The sequence below is a fragment of the Strigops habroptila genome, chromosome 6 (assembly GCF_004027225.2).
Source record: "Strigops habroptila isolate Jane chromosome 6, bStrHab1.2.pri, whole genome shotgun sequence".
NCBI lineage: Eukaryota > Metazoa > Chordata > Aves > Psittaciformes > Psittacidae > Strigops > Strigops habroptila.
The window spans coordinates 19,876,709-19,902,329 of record NC_044282.2 but is presented as its reverse complement, the minus strand read 5'-3'; the positions used below and the strand labels follow the sequence as shown (position 1 = coordinate 19,902,329).

General features: G+C 35.3%; 1 protein-coding gene across 10 annotated transcripts in view; it reads right to left on the bottom strand.

Moving 5' to 3' along the window:
• The window catches only part of ASCC3 (activating signal cointegrator 1 complex subunit 3), a 283,374-nt gene that overhangs the window by 203,031 nt on the left and 54,722 nt on the right, over positions 1-25,621 (bottom strand). For all 10 annotated transcript variants that reach the window (XR_003991912.1, XM_030489984.1, XM_030489983.1 and 7 more), the window contains 4 exons: positions 23,084-23,204; positions 19,987-20,194; positions 19,090-19,231; positions 18,438-18,563 (listed from right to left, as the gene is read on the bottom strand). Coding sequence is in view for 9 of the 10 variants with exons in the window: in XM_030489984.1 (XP_030345844.1) it covers positions 18,438-18,563; positions 19,090-19,231; positions 19,987-20,194; positions 23,084-23,204 (597 nt within the window). In the remaining variant the exon portion in view is untranslated. The remainder of the gene's footprint in view (positions 1-18,437; positions 18,564-19,089; positions 19,232-19,986; positions 20,195-23,083; positions 23,205-25,621) is intronic.

The following is a 25,621-nucleotide window of genomic DNA, read 5'->3' as shown; positions in this document are numbered from 1 at the left end:
TTTCAATCAACACACTATTTTCAAGAAACTCGAAAGAAAAATGCAGGCACTGACCAATCAATATACAACATTCACAATCACAATACACAGTCAATGCATTATATTCCTTGAAAGGTGACTCTGCAGGAACATACTAAGGATTAGAAAAGATACAAGGAATTCCAGAGAAAAATAGTATTTTAAGACCTCTTCAAACCAACTCCCCATTTGGTTGAAAAAGTATGACAAGTTACCCTTCCCCAAATTCTGTTTTATTCCAAGTAGTAAGTACAAACGCACAATCCAAAACCAGTGTAGTTCTGCCCTCAAAAATTAAAGTAAGAAAAAAAATGGGTAGCAGACAAATTTGCAACAATAGGCACAGGAGTTCACAGTTTGACAAACATACTAGAAGATTTGTTTTTCTAATTTATCATTTGCACAAATTACCTAGTTTAAAAGCTGAAAACATTTTTTTCCCTGTGGTGTATTAACATCAGTAAAGACTTCTACAGACCAAATCTTTTTCAGATAAACCAGTGAAATCCCTTCTTGCTTAAAGGTCTGGTAGCCACTGGATGGCAGAATCTTGTTTTTTACTGAAGGTGAATGAGATGCAACATTCAGCAGCTTTCTATTCCACAGCTGATTTACAGTATAAAATTCTACACAAAGCATAGGAAGTTTAAGCAGAATAGAATCTGAGTGCTATTCTAAGCAAACACAATTTCATGCCTCAAATGGTGCCATTTTTACATAAGCATGAATCAATGTGAAAGACCACTGAGAAACAACTCTTTCTACAAACTAGATGATACTCAAGGCAGCTCTGATATAAATGTATAAAACCTTTATTTTTACTTCAGTTAGCTTTTCAATTCTTTCCCAAGGAGTTTACTATTACAACTAATGCATTTATGAGTAAATGAGATTACATTTAATGAAAATATTCTAAATCAGCCATTTCATTAAAAAGATATTTGTGCGTCAGTACTCTAAAAGCAATTTAAAAATAGGACAAAACTGTTAGTCATTAAAGTAACAGTCATGAATGAGACCATCCGATTGAGTCTGCAGGCAAGCTACAGCTCAGAAACAACTGCTTTAACAGCACGGGAGTAACAGCATAGCACAGGCCATCAGCACTTGACAGTTTTAGTCATGCAATTCATCTGCCAGACCTTGTAATTCTAGAGTTTAATAAATATGATACAGAAAATACTCACTTTTTTTCCCCCAAAGCATACCTGTGAAACCTGCTGTGACCTATCTATGGTCTAAAGCACTTTTCCTCACACAGCACAAAAGGGTGCTAACAAGTTCCATTAAAAACTGAGATTTTCTTTCACTCTGTATTACTTCATGCATTAACACTAGTTGACATAAACAGCTTGTCAGATGCAATTAATCCCAGTATCACAAATTTTCACTTGATGGCCCAATGTGCTCAGGGTACCATGCCAGCATTTTAGTAGCAGCTCCTGAATTCATGATTGGAGTGCACAGGCATAGAAAAGTATATCTTCTCTAATCTATCCAGAACAACACTGGAAAAAAAATATAATCATATTTAATTCTTAGCAATTTATCCTGAAAATGGTTATCTCCCTTAGCATGATCATATTTTATTGATTTATATACAGGACATTCTCTTTATATTCCTCAATCCAGAAGAGATTTTGTCTTGTCTACGTTCATTTTTGCAGTTTTCATGTCATACTAGAAATGTTAGTCATCCGTACTAACTTCCACAGCATAAAACCACCCAAAATTAATATTCTAAAATGATGACTTCTTCTGTTGCGCTATAGCCAAATAATAAGATTACTACTAATTTATCATGAAGATAATCCATTGCACTCATAAACCAAGTTCAAACTCTCATACTCATTGGCTTAATTTTAATGTAGATATATTTTAATCAAAGTACCTTACCTATTTCAGGTGCAACAAATCCCATTCTGCACTCAGTTGTTCAGATGCACTTTCAGTTAAAAAGATCATAGAACTGGTAATAGGATGAATAATCTACACTATTTTACAGGAAATCCAGGAAATTCAGGAAATTAAGTTCAAATGTCCCTTGTACTGACATATAAATAATCTCTAGGTCATCTTTCCCCTTTGTTGTACTTTGGAATGTTGCTGGTTAAATCACCTATCTATGTATACATACAGAGAAATATATATATGTGTATAGACATACACATTTTAATAAATACATCCCTACTATCACTCCAAATTATGAACATTTAGTAGTTCCCCTGCTTTCTAATTACACATACATAAACACTTACAGCACTTTGTGCCAGTATAAAGCCTATTTTGTTACTGAAGGTACTCTCAGAAATAAACATAGATGTTATTCCTGGGGACCTCCACAGCCTCCTTCTCCTGATGATACTTTTCATATTTTGCTACTTTCATGGAGGTGGCAGCTCGTAAGATTTATGAACAATAATAAACAAAATTATAACTCTATAAATACCATAAAAATAAACTTATTTTTATTTTCTCTTGGGAGTACTATTTGGGAATAAAATTTCCCACCTACAACAAAGACTGAAATGTTGTCTTTCAAAGTGCACATAGACGTTTTAAGCAAAGGCTTATAACACGTAAAAAGAAAAACTATATGATGTTTGTATCTGCTCCATTTAGCACCAAGCTGTATCAGTGAGATTTCATTGGACTTAGGGGGACAATTTTTGTAGGAACAAGTAGCATACACGAAGATATGAAAATTACACAAGCATGCCAAATAGAGCTTTGGGCCATAATTAGCATTACAATTTCTTCAAGTAAGCACAAATTAAGTCTCATCCAAAGTGTAGTACCTGAAGAATTATGTGCTATAAGGAAGCTTTGAGTAAAACACATTAGACAGATGCAAGTAAAAAAAGGCACCAAAGAACCAGGAGCTGGTTTCAAAGCTGTACATGCTACAGGTGACTAGACTAGAACTAAAAGCAATTCTTACATAGTACGGCTATGTCACTATTAGTGGTAATCATAGGTCACAATCATCTAGGTTGGTGATCATCTAGTCCAAGTCCCCAGATCATCAGGTGGCCTGGGAATGTGTAGCTGGGTTTTAAGTATCTCCGAGGATGGAGACTCCACAGTCTCTCTGGGCAAGGTGTACCAGTCTTTGACCACCTCACAGTAAAATATTACTTTCCTGTGTACAGATGAAACTTCATGTGTTTTAATTTGTGCCCCTTGCCTCTGGTGCTGTCACTGGGCACCACTGAGGAGAGCCTGGCTCCCTCTTTGTTAATCATTCTCACATCATATATACACTTGTAAGTGCATACACTTGTAAGAGTCCCCCGAGACTCCTCTTCTCCAGGGCTCTCAGCCTTTCCTCACATGAAAGATGCTCCAGTCCCTTAATTAGATTAAAAAACCAGAAGAAATCCTTAGAAATGACAGATAATGAACCATAAGGGTAAAATTATACTTTGACATTTTATAGAACATAGAATCACAGACCATGAGACTTCCCTGAATATGCTTTTATTTTGAATTAAACATCATCTTTTACGATTTTAGAAAACTACAGAGTCCTGATTTTTGAAATTACCACTGTAGTCACTGGTTAATGCAATAGGTATTTAAGTAGCAGTAGCCAACAGAAACCAGGGAAATTTTTGTACTTTAGAGTTATGTTAGTGTTACTAAACTCAAACACAGCAAAATTTTCCTAGATTCTGACAGAAGGTTCACAACAATAAAAATGTATCCTGAGGTGGGGAAAAAAACATGTTCATTATATATGAAAGGATTACTTCTGCCTAAAGCTATTGTAGCACACAAACTACAGAATCACAGAGTTAACTAGGTTGGAAAAGACCTTTAAAATCATGAAGTCCAACCATTACCTCAGGACATGCCAATGTCCACCTCTAAACCATGTCACTAAGGGCTACACATTTTTTGAACACTTCTAGAGACGGTGATTCCATCACTTCCCTGAGAAGCCTGTTTCAATACCTGATCACCCTTTTAGTGAAGAAATTTTTCTTAATATCTAGTCTAATCCACCCCTGGAGCAGCTTGAGGCTGTTTCATCTTGTCCTACCACATGTTACTTGGAAGAAGAGACCAGCCACCTCCTTGCTTCATCCTCCTTTCAGGAAGTTGTAAAGAGTGATAAGGTCCCCCTGAATCTTCTCTAGGTTAAATACACCCAGTTTCCTCAGCCATTCCTTGTAAGACTTTTGCTCTAGACCTTTCACCAGCTTCGCTGCCCTTCTCTCAGCTCGCTCCAGCACCTCAGTATCTCCCTTGTAGTGAGGGGCCCAGAACTGAACACAATATTTGAAATGCAGCCTCACCAGTGCTGAGTACAGGGGGAAATTATGAAATAACATAACTGAAATAACTGAAATGAATGGTCTACTAAAAACCAAATTGTAGCGAAATCTAGCCGTATATTAGCCTCCTCCTAACTATGGTAACATAGGCACTCCTTAAAAAAAGAAAAAAAAGAAAAAAGCCAATTAGAAAAATAAATAAATCAAAGAATAAAACACACCTTTTTTTTTTTTTTTTTTTTTTAAAGTCATCTGTCCTTCTATGTAGTCTCTTGAAGAAAGGAAAGAGATCTATTCAAAATCAGGAGGCTTTAGGGAAAAATATTTAACTTCAGATATGACAGCTAAGAGCTAACATGCCTGAAGTAATTTCAACAAAAATCCTTTTAAGACTATAGACACATTGCCACCAACATTATCTAAACTATTCTCTTGATGAGCTACGCTATACAAATGACTGTAGCAGTCATACCTTTTTTACAGATTTCTGAATTATTCAACCACTTACAGTTGTATTAAAAATACAACATTGAGAAATATTCCTTGGTTCCCCAAAGACCTCTGCACCTACAGACCCAAAATCAGTTTGATGGAAATGACGGGACAGCATCATAGCTTTGCATTAAACCCAAAGACCTCTGCACCTACAGACCCAAAATCAGTTTGATGGAAATGATGGGACAGCATCATAGCTGCAAAGCTTTCACTACTCTGAGTTGAAACACTGAAATAGCCTGGGGAATCTCCTCCCTCACCGGGAGAATTGTTGTGTTCCTCAGCCTAGTTATAATATGATAAAAGATTATAGACAGAATGATTATACCCTCTGGCGATTTGATTTGAGGAAATGGATAACAAAGTGCTTCAGAAAGATTTTTCCATAAAGCAACTATTTCTAAAGCACAAATGTACACAAATTTTGGCATCTAAATAGACACACAGGCGAGACTGTGATTTCAGTGACACTATTTATTGTAAATTCAAAAGTATCTGATGTCAAGAGAATTATTCCAGATTATAGCAATGAAACGGAGACCAGAACACAGCCTCCTCTTAGAGCTTTCTGAGCCATTTGTGAATTACACAAAAAAACTACTTTGAAATAATACATCTCATAGGAAAATTGTGAAAGAAAAACTGGCAACAGTTGTGGCATTTCCTAGTAACATTAGAAGTTTAAATTTTATGAGGATAGAAGGATGAGCTCAATTTGATCACATTTCATCCATATCAACAATATCGAATAAAGAGGGTTTCTTTCCCTTACACTTTAAAAATAACTTAATGCTATACAGTGGGAAATATAGAAATCTCTACAAAGTTTAAAACATTTAAAATGTTGTTACCCTTAACAGCAAGGTTCTTCCTGGGATGCTATGTACTGACACTTCCACTACCACCATCTCCTTGACTTTTCTAGATGGAGTAATGAGAAAACTGATGTTTATTTGCCACAGACTATTTCACAGATTTTTCTTTCCCGTTTTATCTTTTTTCCCCCCAATTCAGAGAATACTCTCATAATTTCTTACTGTTGTATACAAGTAAAACAGACTCCTAGCTCTGTTGATAGCATATTGCTCCCTTAATTTATTCCCCTGGGAAAACACAGTGTGCCTCTTTAAAAGGAAAGAGAAAAAGGAATCATTGTTAGAAGCACAGTCTCAAAAGAAACTGTCATCAAAGAGTTAATACAGAAAACCCTTTTCTGTTTTTTCAAGAATATAGACACTGTGAGACAGAGAGAAACCCAGTAAATAAACAGGAAAGGAAACAAGGCCATCATGAAAGGAATTACATAAATTCTGTCCATTGGTGAGGAAAAAAGTTACTCTACCACCATGCAGCATAGAAAGTGAAGCCCTTATATGCAACCAATATAAAACGGTTTTAGCTTTTTTTTCCCAAATAAAGAGATTATGTTATGATACAAAAGTACACACAAAACTACTTTGTGTAAGTTAAATTTTGGTATGAATCACCATTTCTGAACTGGCAGAATTTTGAAACAACTGCATCGTATCAAAAAAAAAAAAAAAAAGAAGAGATCTAATTTATACGTTTCCTTCCAAGTTCTTGGTGCAGTTTTGAAAGAATATGTCACAACCAACATTAAAAAAAAAAAAGAAAAGAAAAAGATTTCTCAGCAGTAAGTTGTGTTGATGAGGGTATACATTCATCTCACAAATGTGTGGCTACTGCAACTAGCCTAGACAGATAACTTGTAAATCTAGTAGGGATGGAGAGTACTGACAGAAAACAGCTGATAATTTTTGGCCAAACCTGAATAATGGTGACCGGGAGGAAGAGACAGATATCAGACAAAAGGAATCAAGGTCCAGACCCTCCCATACTACACAGACTTTATTGATTGAGGTATGGGTCAGGATAAAGAGACAAAACTTTCCACAGGGCTGCACCTGGGCGTTTCCATTCAGCAATTCTCAGGATTTAAATTAATGGAAAATTAAGACACTGAAAACTACAGAATCACAAAAACTGAAAAGCTGATGAAGAAAATAGTTCTTGCTTGCAAACAGCACTAGAGATTTAACACAGCTTTCACATGTACTTTTGAAAGGATACATGCTGCAGGTTGCAAGTGGACCAGACTTGTTTTGCTGCTATAGTGGCTACTAATGTGCAAACCAGCTTTTCTTCCTGAAGTAAATTTAATGCAAAATTTGACAGAGGCATTCTTATTTACCTCACAGATAGATTTGACAAGCAGCCAGAAAGTCTCCACCTAAGGAGTATGCATGGCAGGGAGACAATTTCATGCTTAGAGGTCCAGAAGGACAGAGGTCTACAGGTGTCAAAAAAAAATTGGAATAACAATCAGGAACACAGGAAATTAACTCCTACATAATCTCAGATGACTCAGAAAAATTCCTGAACCTTTTCGGATTCAGGAAACAAAAGCAGAGAAGGAAGAATATTTGCACAGAAGCTTCCTTCATTGTATTATGTTCAATGATAAGCAAGCCCTATGAATGGCTAAGTAAAATCTTCTTCCTCTACATTTTGTTTCCTGCAAATGAGTTCCTATTTCCCTTCTCCAGATTAATTTCCAACTAGAGGAAAGAAACGGTTTCTACTATTATCATTGTTATTATTATTATAGCAATATTTCCTATTTTTATCTCATAATAATGGGAATATATTAGTTATTCATATGAAAAGAAATAATAACTCTACTCTTATTTGATGTGTTCAGTTCCAGTACTCTAATGGAAAGATTAAGTGGTAGGATAATTCCAATTTTCCAACTAGAATTCAGAAAAAGTATTTTATTAGATAAAGATACAAAACACACACATCTCTTTCCTGCTTTAAAAGACTTACATTACTTGTTGCTCCCTGTTGTTCTGCAGACTGAAACAACTACTACTCTTGGAAAATTTTAAAACTTCCATTATGTTAGCAGTTACTGTGTGATCTTGAGGTTAATGGAAACTGCAAGTCTGAGATGAATAGCCTATCAGGTATAAAGTCAATCTTTTAGTCATGTAGCTCCTCTATCCCAAAACCTTTTAAAAGCATTGAAAACTATTTGGTGATTTCTAACTGAATCCCTTGATCAACAATCTCAGTCCCATTTCTATTACTGAAAGACCCGGGACATTCTTATCCTAGGTAAGAGTTTCATGTCTCAAGGAGAGTACTGAAACTTGTGTTAATTCAAAACAAACATTAAAATCAGACAAACTATAACTTGTCTAAAATATTTTCAGTGAGAGTTAATGTTCTAAATGTCACAGCATATCAGAATTAGCATACGCTTCCCTCATCTTTGAAAATTTTCACTTTGAGATTATATATGTTTAAAACTAAAAGCAATTTTGGTCTTCAGTATAGTTTTATTTAGAATTTAAAATACTACCCTGTATTTCTCTTTAAATTGAAGATTGATTACTCCTAAGAATGAAAGCTTGCCTTCAGGTATGCTATCAAAGTAAAGCAGACTACTGCATTCTTCTCCCACACTTGTACTACGAAATTCCACTGAGAAATGGCTATCCCCTAAACAGGATGCAGCAGAAACACATTATTCACTCTCCAGTTTTAATTATAAACATGACTAAAACTATTATGAGTTGCTTTCATTAAAACTATTATGAGTTGCTTTCATTAAAGCACATTCTGCATGTGCTTTATATCAGAAAGCATTAGATTATTAGCATATGATAATACAAGTACATGACTATATTCAGTCAATTACATAAATATATATACCTAAAGAATGAAAATGAACACTTAAAAAGTTGCTTTCTCAATTTAAGTATTTCACTTATTATGAACATTTGATGAGGTCAACAAACATAACAGCTGCAAAGTCACCAGATAGGTATACTTGGACTTCAAATATTACAGTGATCAAGTACAAGAGGAAAAAAAAATGCTGTGAACCAGAAAGCTGAATTTCTTTGAGCTACATGAAGCTGCACTATGGCAGAACATGTCTACCTGAAATGCTTCTTGGATTTTTATTGGTCATTGGGTTTAATCTAAAAAATTTAATACATAAAAGTCACTCAATTTACAGTCAGTTGAACATCACAATTTGGAGCCTAAATAATTTCCTTCGAAAGCAAATTTAAACCTGTCTTTAAAAGCAGGGTAACAGCACTTCATACTATTATATTCTTTGAAAGTATAGATATCTTTCAGTATTTTTATTTTTAAATAAACCCTAATTAATTCAATACTATTTTATGCACACAAAGGCATCAGTTCCAAGTGTTCATGTAAACTGTTAACATAGAAGCCATTTCAGTATATTTTCAAATTATTTACTTCAGCTTGCCCTTAACACATGACATAAACTATTTCTTTCTAATAATACCTAACAAAACCCAGAAAAACTAACAGAGTGCTCTGAAGCGTAATTACAGTTGAAAAGAGTAATAATTTTAACACATCAAGTAAAAATGAAAGAATGGCAAACAGAAGAATATTCCCAGAGGAATAACTATTGATGTCATAATTTTTCTACAACCCAATTTTCTTCTCTATTTCAGTTAATTTCATACTACTGCTAACCAACAAGGCAGTATTGTTTTACATTATAGATGTTAAATTACTTTTTTCTAAGTTTACAAGGGAAGACTACAAGCACAATCAGTCTTTTTTTTTCCACAAGAACACAGCTATTTTGTTCTCCCAAAATCCCAACTAAATCAGCAGAATTCACAGAACTTTTTCTACCTGATCTACCATAGGAAAATAGAAGGTAGGCGACGGATGGTGAACTTGTGTGGTAAGGTCACCAATGTGTGAGAACAATAAAAATTCAAGTATCAAAAGACAAAAAGTACAACAGTTTTTAAAAGTATTTGCGAAATTTGTCATTGACCTCTGATCATATAACATTTTTGTGTGTGCATTACCATCCACAATAAATCAAATAAATAGCAGTGAAAAAAGAAACATACTCTCACAAAACTCTTTGAGATCCATCTCTAAACTAAGCCAAACAAAAACTGGAAACCTGCTCTTCAGTAGGGTAATCTCTTCCATACTGACTGCATCCTTTAGTAAGACACTATGCACAGCGTAGCTGAGACTTTCGGCTGCTATATCTGGGGGTTTTTTTATTAAAACAAAACCATAAATTAATTATGAGAATTAGAAGCATTCACAGAGTCCTATTGCTAAAACTGGTGCTCTTTTGCACAAAAAGCACCTCAGATTTTTTCTTCCTTCTCTTTAAGTATTCAGAATGAGTTTCATTGGTTGAATCTTTACACAAATTAAAATCCTGACAGGTAAAAGCAGGTACTTAGTTAGATTACTTCTAGCAACAGGCAGATGCATCTATTCCCACAGTGGCTCAGCAGGTGCTTTTCAGCAGCTGGTGCCCTTTACTGGTTTGCCTTGCAAGTGTTCTCCTCAGATTTTCAACCATTTCAGAGGCAGCACTACATAATATACACACACTTGGCAGCTGTGTAGAAAATGAAACAGGCTTAATGTTTTATTCAAATCAGATGCAGCCAATTTTATCTCGTTAACATTAAAAAGTGCATTTCCCTATTCATATTTACTATTTGCATGAAAAGGAGCAACCAAAATCTCAGCTGTACGAATATGCAACTCTCACATGACAGTATCTACTAAACATTTTTCAGCAATTTTTGCTTAGTATATCATACATAGCCATAATAGTTTAAAGAACACACTAAAAGAAATTAAGTTCTCTATATCTGTCCTGGGTTCAGCAGTACAGATATTCTCACTATTAGACTTCGACCCATATTGTCAATTAATTGTTCTTGTCTTCAAACTTACATTTCCCAAGAAGAGGTAACTCAGATTTCACAGAGCTCTTTTCAATGCAACAGTTGCACATTACTAGTACTTAGAATGAACAGAGTATCTATAAATGAGAAGATCTGTTTAAGTTTCAATTACAACTTCACTAATGAAAGGACATTTGAAAATATGATTTTGTATTCACAGCGATTTTTTCTTGCTGTATCAAGCCTTTGAAAATAAAAATGTATGCAGAAACACAACCCAGACTGACACAACAAAGAACATATTTATCAGTTTTTCATATCATCCTTGATACCCTCAACATCTCCAGTGTCTTAAATGTGGCTTATTCATGTAACACAACCGCCAAGCTTCTAGGATGTTAAAAGGCTCTTATATGAGTATATAAACAGATAAGCCAACACAAAAATAAACAAATATTGTATAATACACTATAGCTACTATCCTAATAGTGTTTAGAAACTGATGTTTAAAGAAAAAACACAAAAGCCTTGCTAATCTTAAAAGAATAAAAGCACAAGACTACAAAATGTCTTCAACTAAACTGAATATAACACTAGGATAAAGGCAACTTAAAGAACAAATAATCAGATCATATTTTAAGCAGTCAATTTTTAAGATGCTGTAAGACAGGGAAAGGCATTAGGTTACAGCTGAAGAGCAAGAAGCAGCCTTTTGACCAAAAAGAAAAAAGTAATTTTTCACCTTCATGAAAAGTCATCTGAAAAATCTGAGTAGATGAGTTAAGACAGCATATACTGCAAAGGAAACCTTCATTCAGCCTGATTCTAAACAACTCAAACTTGCCCAGTGTCAGACCAAGGCAAATAAACCTCCTGTGAGCCTACCAAAAGAAGGTTTGTGACAAAAGTAGACAGAGAACAATAGTTTGGAATAAGAAAAAGGTTACATTGCAAGCTGTTATGTTGGGTTTGTTGGTTTTTTTGGTTTTGTTTTGTTTTGGGGGTTTTTTTGTTTGGTTGGTTGGTTTTGGTTTGGGTTTTTTTGTTTGGGTTTTTTTTTGTTTGTTTTTGTTTTGTTTTTAATCAGGGAAAAACTGTACAATCTGAAAATGTGGGTGCGAGTGGTTATCTATGAATTCTCCAATAAGCCTGGTAATCCAAAATGTTAAGAACGTATCTACATTACTTCCCCATTCTCCTGGGTTCAGATGTAACAGTTATTTTTCTCCTTCCTAGTAGCTGGTGCAGTGCTATGTTTTGGCTTTAGTCTGAGAACAATGCTGATAACACACCAATGTTTTAGTTGTTGCTGAGTAGCACTTACCCTGATCAAGGACTTTTCAGTCTCTCATGTTCTGCCAGTGAGGAGGGGCACAAGAAGCTGGGAGGAAGCAGAGACACACACCTGACCCAAACTAGCCAAAGGGGTATTCCATATCACAGCACATCATGCCCAGTACATAAACTGGGAGTTTATGCATGGAGTTACCCAGAAAGCCCAAATTGCTGCTGGGTGTTAAGTCAGGGAGTGGTGAGCAGTTGTGTTGTGCATCACTTGTGTTTGTTGTTATTTTTTCCCCTTCCCTTTTTAGTTTTATATTCTCTCCCCTTGTTACTTCCCTTATCGCTATTATTAGTAGTAGAAGTAGTAGTTTTATATTATACTTTAGTTACTGGACTGTTCGTATCTCAACCTGTGTGGTTTACATTCTTTCGATTCTCCTCCCCGTCCTGCCCAGAGGAGAGGGGTAAAAGTGAGCGAGCAGCTGTGTGGTTCTGAGTTACCAGCTTGTCTTAAACCGTGACACCCATTCCTATGGAACAACGGTAAAAACCTATTTTCCTTATACTTGTCTGGTGAATATATTTTCAATTCCTGTAAAAATAATCTGCTTTTAAACGATTGCAGTACACTGATTCAACCCACAACATCATATCAAATATAAAAGCCAAATCATATGAATAGGCCAAGGGGAGGACATAGTTTGAGCAACTACAGGCTCACATCTGATCAGTTATACAATGCGTAGTTCCAAAACTCATGAGTGGCATGATGTATTTGCTTCCTTTACCTTCATTCCTCCCCATCCCAAGAGGTGAACTATGCCATTACTTCCACAACAGTGGCCTGACACAGACTGCTACAGTACATATGGGCTGCTTCTCAGTGAAAGCTATTTTTTGCTCTTCATAAAATCTGACATAAGATCATACTTCAATTCTTGTTTCTCTCCAAGTATTCATCATAGAATCATAGAATGGTTTCAGTTGGAAGGGACCTTAAAGATCATCTGCTTCCAACCCCCTTGCCACGTGGGTTAGATATTCAATTTGATGCTGAAATTGCAAATATTGTAGATGGAATTCTAAATTAATAATAAAATACTCATTAACTCACATACTGAAGAAAAATAAGCCAGAACTCATAGGCTTTAAGATTGATATCAGTGTAGAATCGTAACTCCAATATTCTTTTTGACTGTTATTGCACATATTCTACCTTTTTTGTCCTCCACTCAGGAAATATGAAGACAAACTGCAATTCCTATTATACATTGCCAGCTATTAAAAACATTGTACCTTAAACTAAATGTTGGGGTTTTTTTCCCTTGTCTTAAACTGGGACTAATGATTACAGAACTTGTAACCTTTCCTCAGAGCAATTTTCTAATATACTACATTGGATAAATTATATGATTTAAATAAAATTTAAAATATTTTTAAAAATTATTCAATTTGGTCCAACTGTCTATTGCTGTTTGGAAAATATGCAACTGAAATATACACTAAGATCAACTTTGGAATAAACGGTCAAACATTCTGGGTGTGAAAAATGTAATTTATGCAAAAACATCCACACTCCTATTCAGTAGACTTACTTTGTACAATTCTAAAAATAAAAAAACATTACAGGAAAAAAGAGAATATTGATTTTGTAGTAATTCCTTCACATAATGCAGAGAGAAAAGAAAGCCATTTCTTATTTAGACCATAAAGTAGTGCTAGTAAAAGGAAATGGAAATAATGTGAAACAAAAGAAATAAATCCTACCCTGAACATCCACTTTAGGTAAAAAGCTTAAGTCATTTTTCACCAACAGCAATTTGTTAGATAAAACCTGTTTTCACAGTCTTGAAGAGGAACTTTCCCTGACCCGAGTTTATGGCTTTAAAGGTACATTTATTTGGCAAAAAGGCTGGCACAAAAACACCTTTATAGTAAGTACAAAAATACATATTTCACTAATCGTTAAGCTGTATGTCAAGCAGCCAAAGCTCATAAATCTAATCTTGTGCTTACTCCATTTTTTTAAATTCTTGTTATTGAAACAACCTAGCTAGCATGCCACTTTGGCAAGTACTAGTACCATAATCCGTCAGACTAAACTGGTGTGACCAACCAGCTACTTGTAAGCCACATGTGCTTCTACTGTAGTGAAAACACACCTCTCCAAATAATAAGAAATGTCAAGAATCATCATCATCTACAAATTGAGTTGGAGGTGGTATTTGCTGCCTTCCAGTTAGGTAAGAACCCTTCCCCTCCGCGACTCCTTCTGTGGGACTCAGTGTGCCCTTCTGCCATTGAACGCCAGAGATGTTCCTGAGCAGCAGCAAAAAGCCCTCTATGCAGACCACTAGCTCCTGCTCCCAACTCACTAGTGGTAGGAAATAAAGAATACAAGATCACACAGGTGCAGTCAGTCAGTGGCAGGAGGTGAAGCCATTCACATAAGAGTGTAGAAAGGTAGAGATGCAACAAGCAGAAAAAGGAAGAACACAGATAGTAGGGGAGCCCTAATGACAGCAGTTTAAGACAGATGCTGTTGTATGCTTTTATGCCTGTTAAATTGTGAAAGGCTGGCCACTCCTGATCTCATATCTGCAGTGCATAATGGGATTAGGTAGGAAAGGTAGCTACAAACATTTGGATCTTTGTCAGTTTATATAATGAGTTTCATCTTAGCATTTGTATTCTTCCAGGCACTGATTCCACAACACTTCAGCAAAATCTGCCTATGGAGTAATTTAATTAATCATGAAGTTAAAATCTTTAGAAAAGTTCTGACCCTTTGCAATGAAACTCTAACTAAACTAAATACTTACTTTGAAAACACTAGCTGTAAGATTTCAGATAATATAGTGTGAAACCTAGCTGAAATATGTTACTCCTTCATTCTGGAGTGCAGTAGAAGGTGCATCCTGACTATGCTGCCAATCCTATAAATAAGAACCTCATGTTAATCTCTGTGCTAGTTCAAAGGCATTGCTGCTCCCTTTGGCATTGGTGCATAGAAGTTTTGTCATTTTGTCTTATATTTGTACAAAAGAAAAATTAAGAAAAAAAAAGAGTCTATATATGTTTAAAACGTGGTTTGTTAGAATTAGTACTTAGAGAAATACATTTCTCTCATCTCTCATCTCATTCCCAGATCTGCTATTGTCAACGCACCAAATACAAACCATTAGTGAAAAACTAATGTTATTTTGTATTGCTACTGTTCTTATGCTCTTGCTTATTGGTCACATTTCATAGTGCGGTTCGCTTCAGTCCTTTGGGAAAATAGATGCAATTCAGGTTTTTAACCTTGAATGAAAAGGACCACTGGAAATTTTCAAATCAAGATACAGGATTCTTTACATTATCATTGGCATATAAATTTCTTTCTCTTAAAAAGAAACCTATACCAGCCATTAAAAAACTTTCCATAGATGAAATCTAAGTAGAAGTGCACTTCCCTTTATAACACAAGAAGCTAGAATGTCAGCTGTATAGTCATCTTCCTGACTACCTACCCTCTTCACACTTGGCAAGGTAGGTACCAAGTGAAGAAGAACCCAAAATGCGGCCTACGAAATTTTCTAATAGTACAAAAATTGCTGTATTCTGTATCTGAACCAATGACTTGCATGTCCCACAGATGTCAATGACGGCAAGTGTTTAGATGGAAAGGTCAAAATCTTCTGTAGTGCAAACCCATTTTAAATTCTGCCATCTAGTCACAGCTTCTCATAGCAAGCAAAAGAAAGCTAGACCTTACAGCACAGAGCCTACTGCCAAAAAAAAGTATATTACAAACCAAGGAGATCACCGTCTTCAATCATTATTGTGTAGCAAAAAAGTTCTGGAGAGGTTACCAACCACCAGTTATAACAGCTGGCCTCTCCCCAGCAAGCTGATACCCTAACAACTTTAAGAGCTGAGGAGGACTCCCATCCCCCACTGAACTTATTACCTGGGGCTCCCACCTGCCCCACCTCCTTCTCCTCCTCCTCACGGTGGCTCTGTGGCAAATGAGAACTTAAGAGCTTAAGCCTGAATCTAAAAGTCAGCAGAACTATTCTGGGAAAGTAGACAAGTGATCTATTTTCTGGATGTGAAAAAATAATTTTACATGGAGAAGCACCCTAGAAACCCAAGATTTTCTTTCTTTGATTGCTGAGACTAATAAATGTGTAGTACCTGAGGCAGGGAAACAGTCAGAGCTGGCCTGCAGCAAGGCAAGAAATTCACCTAAGTGTAACAGACATGGGACTGATGAAATGGAGAACAGATGAAAACTAAACAAACTCGTAGAAGAATATTTATAATTTTTAAAGACATCAGGATTTCTCCATAAAACAGCAAGCACTTGGAGAGCTGTGATAAATACCCTTGTAACAGCAACAATAGACAATTTGGTTGTTCTGTGCTTTTTTTCCCTGGGGATCTTTGTCATTGTGGGTTGCATTAAATCTTAGTCTCTATGTTTAGACCACCTCAATGTCTCAGAGCAAAACCCCACCACTAATGGTATTTCATAATAGTCAACAGTAGCAAAACTTTCAACTTCCTTTTGATGCCTTTTAGATGCTGCTATGAACTATCTACCATTATATTTACCGTCACTTCTTGCCCATCTGTTTATATTTTACATATTCAGAGATGTAAGAGAGCTATCTTATAAGCACCTATATATGCTAGGAAAACAGCTAAAAAAATATTATTTTGCTGCTCTTGCTTACACCAGTTCACCAAAAAGAATAAAATATATTGACAGAAAAACTTCTTGCCCTCTAAACTGACTTAATTGTCAAAAATTTTAAGCATCAACTAAAATTTTATGCACTTAAGAGATCTAAACCAGCCATACAGAGAAGGCAAAAAGAAATTTTGCTCTAACCAAGACACTTAAATCTCAGCCAGATATATCCTAACACAACCATTGGCAATTTCAGACTCTTTACCTCATTGAGAAAAAGGTGCTATGCAACAAGATCAAAATCTATGAGTCTCGCAAATGAAACAGGAATCTGACAAGTCCTGCAGCTGGACAAACTATTCATAAAATTGTCATCTTCTCCTGCAAACCAATATCCGAATTAAGCACATAGGCATTCAAACATTCAAGATTGTATTTGCTGTTGACCCTCTCAGTTGATCTGATGTAACAGGAAATCTTTTGAAGAAGATTGTTGCTATTTCAGAATTTCACTGTGAAACTGTAAAGTACACCTCTTGATGATACACAATTTAAAAAGGAGATACACTATTTGTGAGATTTGTGTAACTAATTTTGCAGCATTCATTTTAAAAATAATACGCGTAAAAATCTGCACACCATTTCTTTTAGGTATTTATTTTTCCCTCTGAACTATATTTTTTTCTGAAACAAGTTACTGTCTGTTGAAATATTGGTACTTCTTGTAAAAAGCTAACAGATCAGTAGGTAGTATTTAGCTTAGGAGAAAGGCACTTCATTGCAAAAAGCTGTCAGGCTGAAAATTACCATATAAAATGTTACATTTTATAGCTGCAGTGGCTCAACTTTTCTATCTAGTTAAACTGTCAGTAACTTCATAAACATGACATTAGGTACTGTCACCCAAGCAGAAAAGCATAGATTCATATTCTAAAATTAAACTGTCTTCCGTTTTAAAGGAGTTAAACTTCTATGTAAGACAATCTTTACTCAGAATCCCAATAAAGTGCTCTGAGTAACTGGTATTAGATTTATATTTTCGTTTCCTGTTTTCCCACAGGAAAAAAAGGGGAAACATTTTTCCATGTTGTATGCTGCTGAAGAACTATGAAACATAAAACTTTCTTCACACATACACGCACCTCGCTCTTTATGTCCCTGTTTAAATCAATAGAAAATCTTCCATTCAACAGCAGATTTGACCCATACAATGAGGAGTGAGCAGGTGCACATGATGGAGCACTGCAAGTTCTAAACTGTGAATACTAACAACAAATCTAGTGCTCTTACCTCAGCTTTTTCACTGTTTAAATCAGTAAAAATTAAAATGTTAGTTTTGCCTGCATTTTTCCTTCCTGCCCTCTACTTTCTATCAGTAAAGTTTTGCTAATAATGATTTGCCACTTTCTGCTTAAAGAAGCACTATTCCAGAAGGTTTTGCACCCCATATAGTCTGACACGCCATAACTCAACACTTCTAACAACTGCATCATACTCTAAAACTAGTGTGATGGACTGCAAAATAGTGCTGTGCAGTCACAAGCCAACCTGTACAAGTCAGGATGAAGAAGCCCCGGCTCACTTATCCATGTCGTCTTCCAGAAAGAGAACAGAATAGCCATAATCTTTTAATTTTAGTGATTCAGATTACAGCTCAAAACTGTAAATAGTTGAACAGGTAATGTCAAAGGACTTGAGAATTGCAACTCATGAACAAGTAGTTAGAACAAGAATTTCTTGAATCTGAGTCATCATGAATTGGATTACATCACTGAACTACATACCCTGATAAATATTCTCAAAATCAGTACCAAAGAAACTAACTGGCTCCATTTACACATCATCTATCACAATATTAACTGGTAATCTTTTTCATTTAAATTTTTGTAATAGAAAATAAAAACTAATTTAGCATCTTTGAAAAGGTTTACTTACCTCATCTAAGTCTTTAATATAAACAATTTTCTCTTCAATACCAATAGGCATTGGTTCACTATGTGGGATCTTTACCTCTTCATACATTTTATTGTTTTCTCTCTGAACTGCCTCTGGTAAGAACACCTAAATGAATATTTCAGGAAAATTAACTGGAAGTGTGAAAACAGAAAGTGTCATTATGCATAACCCACTTTTAACAATAATTTATTACTTTCCTTCACAAAATGAATACAAAATAAAAGCAATTCTCACTGATTCATTTTATAGATAGCACTGAACCCACAAAATGGAAAAAAATCATTTTACTACTCAGAAAATAGTCCTCAAAAGACAAAAAAGAATGTCATAAAGCATTCCTTTTGTTAAAGTTAATTCAATGGTTTGCAAAAACAGAAAGAGAAAAATAGTATTTTAATGATTTCAGTGACCCTAGAAACAAAACCAAATATGTTAGTTAAGAATGAGATTCTAGACTTCTTCTAGTCAGAACCAGAATATATGAAAGTGTTCAAAACCTTCTGCAAACAAGCACCATTTCCATACATTGAACTGATAAGGAGAATCTCTAAGGGAACAAAGGGAACCCTGCTCCACATAATTCACTGGGAAAGATGTACTGTTCACAAAGGGTCATGCACCAAGCACGTACCTTTGCACCTCCAATGAATGCTGATGTTTTCATAGCTTCAGCTCGGGAATCATAAACATGCGGATAATGAATTTTTTCAAACTCCATCTCTCTCTGTCTACCTAGGACTGGCATACTTCGAGCATTCAAAAGTGCTAGCTCTCTGTGGGCAGAAAGATAACTGCAATAAGTCTGCTTCTTTTAGGCAGCCATTACAAAACCTGAATGTGGTGTATTGAAGTCAGAGCAAGAGCTGTGGGAAGTTAAGGAAAAAAACATCGCATAAAATAATCTACAAAGGAATTTTACAGCGTTATTCGCTGGTATCAGTTAAACCAAATCCTGATAACACACTGTTTTGATAAAAATCACAAGTGCAATCCAGTAAGTGCAAGGCTTTCCTAAACACAGTTTTTCCTCTTTTTAAGCAATACGGCAACATGTATTCACTGTTAGATACCAAACCCACTATATTTTTCTCAAGATGAAATACAACAGCTTTTTTGCTCCTTATCCTCTCCCTCCTCTACTCTTCCCATTACCTTTAGCTGACAACATGGAAAATAGTACCCATTAATCTTGGGAAGAAAAAAAGAAAGATAGTTATGATAGATTTAGTACAGACTTCATAAATCTTAAGCACATAGTGTGTGTACAGGAACTAAGAAAGATAGTCTACCCCTCTAATCTGCATCTACCCACATAGATGAGATGAAGCAGTGATCTGCTTAATAAGAATCTTCATGCTTTCCCTGAAAATTAGGTTTTCATATCTAAAAAATTTCTTCACTTGTAATAAAACATGACTTGAAGTCAGAATCATGTAATTACCAAAGCAAATTAAATAAAATAAATGATTATGATATGTTGAAGTAGCAATTACAACAGAAGTATTTCTCATCTGTTGTCATTTATTACCTTTGCATCCGCAGCTCTTTGGGATCAAAGCACGTTAGTCCTTCTCCAGAAACTTCTCCATCTTCCCCAGTTTGTTTCTCTTTTCTGGCATTTCGCTTTTCCTCCCGACGATATTGTTTCATTAACAGCTTTTCTTGTTCAGACTGAATTGTAACTTGACAACCATAATTGGGCTTAGCATTTTCTCCTATAAACTTCTTGCACTGTTCTGCAATATAACAACATGCATGCATCTCCATAAGTATTGGATCCCATCTTTGTTTTCCTCAGTTTTCTTTTAAAGGTTTGGTTTTTTTGAAGTTTGGTTGGGTTTTGGTGGGGGTTTTTGTTTGTTTTGGTTTTTGGTTTGTGAGGGGTGGGGTGGTGGCATATGTCTTTAAAGATTGCTTCACTTTGTGTAGGTGATAGTGCAGCAGTTGGCTTCAAGAAAATAAAACAAGTACCAGTTCTTGTCCCAATAGGACATTTAAAGTTACCATCATTAAGCAAAACTTCTTCATCCCAAAGCAAGAGGATGGGCTACCAGCAAATGGAAGGGTCTTTTTTTCCTTTCAGTATTTATAATAAATTCATCAACAGTGGAAACACCACTTATCTCTACTCTTACATGCAGTAATGAGTAGAATGGTGTGAAAACAGATGAAATAGGCTCTTTTTGTTGAACAGCCTCTTCATATAACAAGCAGTGTATATTTATTGGATAAAATGATTGTATTGAAAGCATGCTCAGAATGTAATTTCCCTAAACACATGAGAAAAGAATCATAGAATCATGGAATGGTTAGGGTTGGAAAGGACCTTAAGATCTAGCTCCAAACCCCCTGCCATGGGCAGGGATGCCTCATACTAGACCTTGTTGCAAAAGGCTATGTCCAAACTGGCCTTGAAAAAAAGAAATCCTATGCTATTCAACCACAAGTACTCCTTCCCTTCATGTGGATAAGCAGCCCGACTGAATCAAGAAGAATCAGAACCACAGAACAATCACAGTAAATAATAAATCTAGAGGAGCAGGGAACCCAAAAAAGGCCAGTCACATTCACCCTTGTGAAGCCATTACTGGCCAAACCCAGACACAACCAAGTCTTTTATGTGCAATGGGGTGGAGAGATTCGTTTTCTTTTAAACTATATCAATATTTTTAAACTTCTGTTTTCAAAAATCTTCAAACAGATTATTAGTTTATGTAGGTTTGACTGAATATTATATACTCAATTCAATGATGTTTCATACGTACTTTTGCAGTCAAACTCTGAAGCCAAAAACTTCTTTCATCAAATAAACCCACTTGACTGATGTTTTGAACAATTTGTGCCACTTAGTTTTCATCTATAGTAACACTGAAACACCTACATCTTACAGCATGCATGCTAGATAAGGTGACTATAACTTGTTAAATAGCATTGAAAAAATTCTAACAAACTGTCAAAATGTCCACATTAATACCATCATGCCTGTAGCTTTAACTCTCTCTCTCTCTCGTGTAAAAAGGGATAACAATGGATGCAGTTTCCTCACTAAATTTAATTCAGACTGGAAACACCACGGCAAAGAACTGTCACTTGATTTGTCTGATAAGGAGAACAATCACCTTTACTGCCATGGAAGTAGATTACATAAGAAATGGTCAAATAATACAGCAAGCTACAAAAATGCAGTACACATACAGTTCCTTGACTTGTGCTCATTTACTCTAGACACAAAATACTCAAAGTTGACCAAGTTTCTGCAGATACAAATGACTCCCTTCCCCAGATGCAATTCTCAAAAGATAAAACTTCAATCCCCATTAGAAAGAACTGTTTTGATCAATTTATAATAAAAAAGCCTTATTAAAATTAATAAACAGAACTTAGGGCAGAGCATCTTCAATCTCAGAGAAAATACTCCAATATCATTGATGACTACCACAGTGAAAGAAGGGTTCTCTCATCAGTGAAAAAAGTGTAAAATCAGTAATGCTTTCTTATCGTCTGAAAAACACGATATTGAAAATATTCTTCCTCCACATTCTAGCAGAAACTACTGATGCCATAATGAGGAATAAATTCTTAAAAGCTTCCAAAATATTAGTTCTGCTAAGTGAGAAGAAAATATTTATGTAACTAAAATTCACACATAGGATGAAAAACTATAACACTTCAGATTCTATTGGATGTATTTTTTATTATTTGAGAGGGGGAAAAGTACAAGATACTAAACCTTGTTTCACTGATAACAAGACATTCTGCTTTGAAATCGTGAACACATAAAATGGTTGTTCTGATGAGTGTAGACTAACTATCAGTACGAGGTGAATTTCTAAACTCTTGCTTATGTAACATTTCATTTAAGACAAACATATTAAAAAGGGGTTTATTTGCATTTTAAAATTATTGTGAGGATACACAAGTCCACCATTACTAGTTTTATTCACATTTTTCTAACTCTGTATGCTGTGAACATGCAATGGGCCACACAGTGCTATGTCCATGTAAGATTTATCCCAAGTTAAGACCTAGTCACAATCAGATTTATTTTCATCAGAGGAGAAAGTGAGAAGATTTGGTTTTAAACAGCAGTTTGTAAATCAGATTTTAAAAGAATTACTGTGTGTGGGCAACTTATCCTAGAAAACCAAAAATCCCAGTATAAAACCTGAGCCCCCTTTTTCCTCTTACTTATCCCTCCTTAAGCTTAACTTTATTTTTTTCAGATGTGGTTTTTACTGTGCCTTTTCTCCCCAAGACCTACATTTGATGATAGTACAGAAGTGGAGAGTAAGCAGGAAAGCAGATGAAGAATAACTAAAGATCAACTTATTTCCAGAGTAATCCATTAACATAGAAAAAGCGCAACAGTTAATACATTTAAAAAAAATTACACAACCTCATAGGCAACTGAAAAGTAAATAAATACATGCAATATGTATTCGTTTCCTCTATATAACCAGTTCATTTCTTTGTTTAAGCCCGTATAAATATTCCTCTTTCCCCACCCCTGCAGTTTTTTTGTCTTGCTTTTTAAATACACATGGACAGTACTGTTTGAAATGTAACTGAGTGGTTAGAAAACTACTTTTTATCTGGTTTGGAATAAAAATTTTGTAGTCACTTACCTTGCAGAGTCTGGAACCTGTTATCATTTGGACAAGTCAAAGATCTTTCCAGAATCAGAGATCTATTCTGTAGGAGTTTCTCTATAAGTTCAAAACCTTCAGGGCCTAGCAGTTCAAATAACTACAAAGAAAACAAAGTCATAAGTCATTATCCAAACTAATGTAAATTTATAAATAGGACTGCAATATTTCCATCCCTGGCAACAGCATAACTGTTGACAATGAATTTAAACAAATTAATGAATTTCAACTCTAAGTAATTCAGCCCAAAGGGTATCATTGCTAGTATTCAGCCAGATTATCTATTACAAAAAGGGAAAATTAGAGAAAGTTTTCAGCTGGAAATATTTTAAATCTGTGCATTTTGCCTATTAAGGAAAACTTCACTTATCTTAAGAGATTCTTGTATAAAATTTAACTCTTCTCAGGACTAAACTTTATGTGTATTTATGTGTATTTATTGTTATTTATATAAATTATGCTGCAAATGTATTCCTCCACAATCTAAGCAGATAAATCAAGAGAACCAATGCTTTCTCATAGAAGTCACATAAACAGGAAATTATTCCCATCCCAGTGAACTAGAGATGCCTGCTGCATTTTCACAGTCACATCCTACAGAAAACCAAATCACAGATGTGGAGTACAACAGGAATTTGAAGAAACAATTAAGACGACACTAGTACTGACTTTGGTCTATATTACTTGTATGTATACTCTGTGTGTGTGAGCGTATGCAATTCAAACACACAATGTCGGTGATGTACACTAAAAGAGAATTCCATATCAATAAGCACTATTTTGGCCCAATGATTCTCTTACTTCAAATGATTCTCCTGTAGCAGGTTAGATAAACACAGTTCCCTATTTAAAGTTCAATTTTCCACATAATACTGTTTTTAGTGGAAAAAAAAAAAACATCACCCAAAACATTAAAAGCACTTTTCTGTCTTATCTATAATTATTTTGTCAAAAATCAAAGCATTACGATAGAGCGGTAAGTTACTCAGAACCCATTCTTGATTTCTAATACTGCTTAAAACAATTTTTCTTCATTTTTTTCCATTTCCAGGAAGAAAAACAGGGCAATTTCTCCTTAGTGCTCTTTAAGTTTGGTGCTAATATAACTTCAGGAATCAAGTAAAAGTTATCATGTACTTTGATGTGATGTTCTGTGAAACAGTAAGACTTCGGCACTGTAGGAATCAAGTATTTCTGTTCTAACTATAAAAAGGAGAGAGAGGTCTCCCACTGTCCTGTATTTAATTTGCCAACTCCTTAACAGAGAGATTTTTGTGGCTGTCTGTGACTAGTGCCCTCTGGGAATACCTTGAAATAACTTTATGCTGCCTCTTCATATATTCACAAAAATTTGAACAGTACCAAGGGCATTAGAGCAATGATTCCTTTTTTTCAGGTTAATCTGTACTTCATAATATAAGCCGCCATTAAAAATAAGGGGGTAAAAATAATGTGCCTCCTGGCCCTCAGGGTTTCTATGAAAAACACAAGGTTTGTGCAAATTAGTATAGTGATGGCAGTTTGCATAGACCATAAAAAAAAACCCCTCTGAAAAGTATAAATTACTGTATTGCTTTCAATAGAGTAACCAATGATGGCAAATTGGAAAAGCAGCTTGCAAAACAGGGAACTGCTGGCTAGACGTCAATTCTGCCCTCAAGGATACCAATCTATGATGGATTTCTTTTTTACCCAGCCTTCACTTACAATGATCATTAATTCTTGCCTTTTGCATAGCTGTTCACTGCTTCTTTAGTGCCACATTTTAGCTAATATTATCTAAAAATATTATGGGGTTTATATTTCAAAAGAAAGTGGCAAATTATTACTGGTAAATTTGAAGAGTAGGTATTTTCCAAGGGTAAGTGCTTAAGTCAGGGGGGTGTGTGTGTGAAGTAATTACAAAAGCAACAAGTGTATTTGAAATAGCTTAATTGTATAAAGAACTGAACAGAAGTTTGTCTCAACTTTGCTAAAATTTCATTGACTGGGGAGTACCAGAAAGAACAGAGGAACTAAATGCTTTCAATTCAACTGCACCTGGGCTTAAACGCTTGCTTCTCATCAAGGAATCACACACAATGTAAGCATATTGAGACTTACCATGTTGCCCCCATAAACCATAACAAACACATACCACCACCCCATCATCCCCTGAAGGCAAACAACACATTAGCCCTAACATATCCAGTGTTGACCTTCAGCTCTGCACAAGACTCCAAAGCATCTCTATCACTGGAAGCTGTTAAGAACAAGCTAGAAAAGCATCAATCAGAAAATACGGGTTTTGCTGGGGAAATAGATGATACTTTATTTTGGAATGGAAAGGTATTTTTCCACTCGTTTTCCCATTATAACCTGAAACAAAACATGTCTGTATCAAAACTATTTCAACCAATTATAACAGCAGAGCCATACAAAGAGGCAGTAACGTTACACGATGCATTATACTTCATGGTCAGAGGTCATGAAGTAAAACCACTATCCCTTCCTCCATCCCCTGTGAGCTATGGGCTC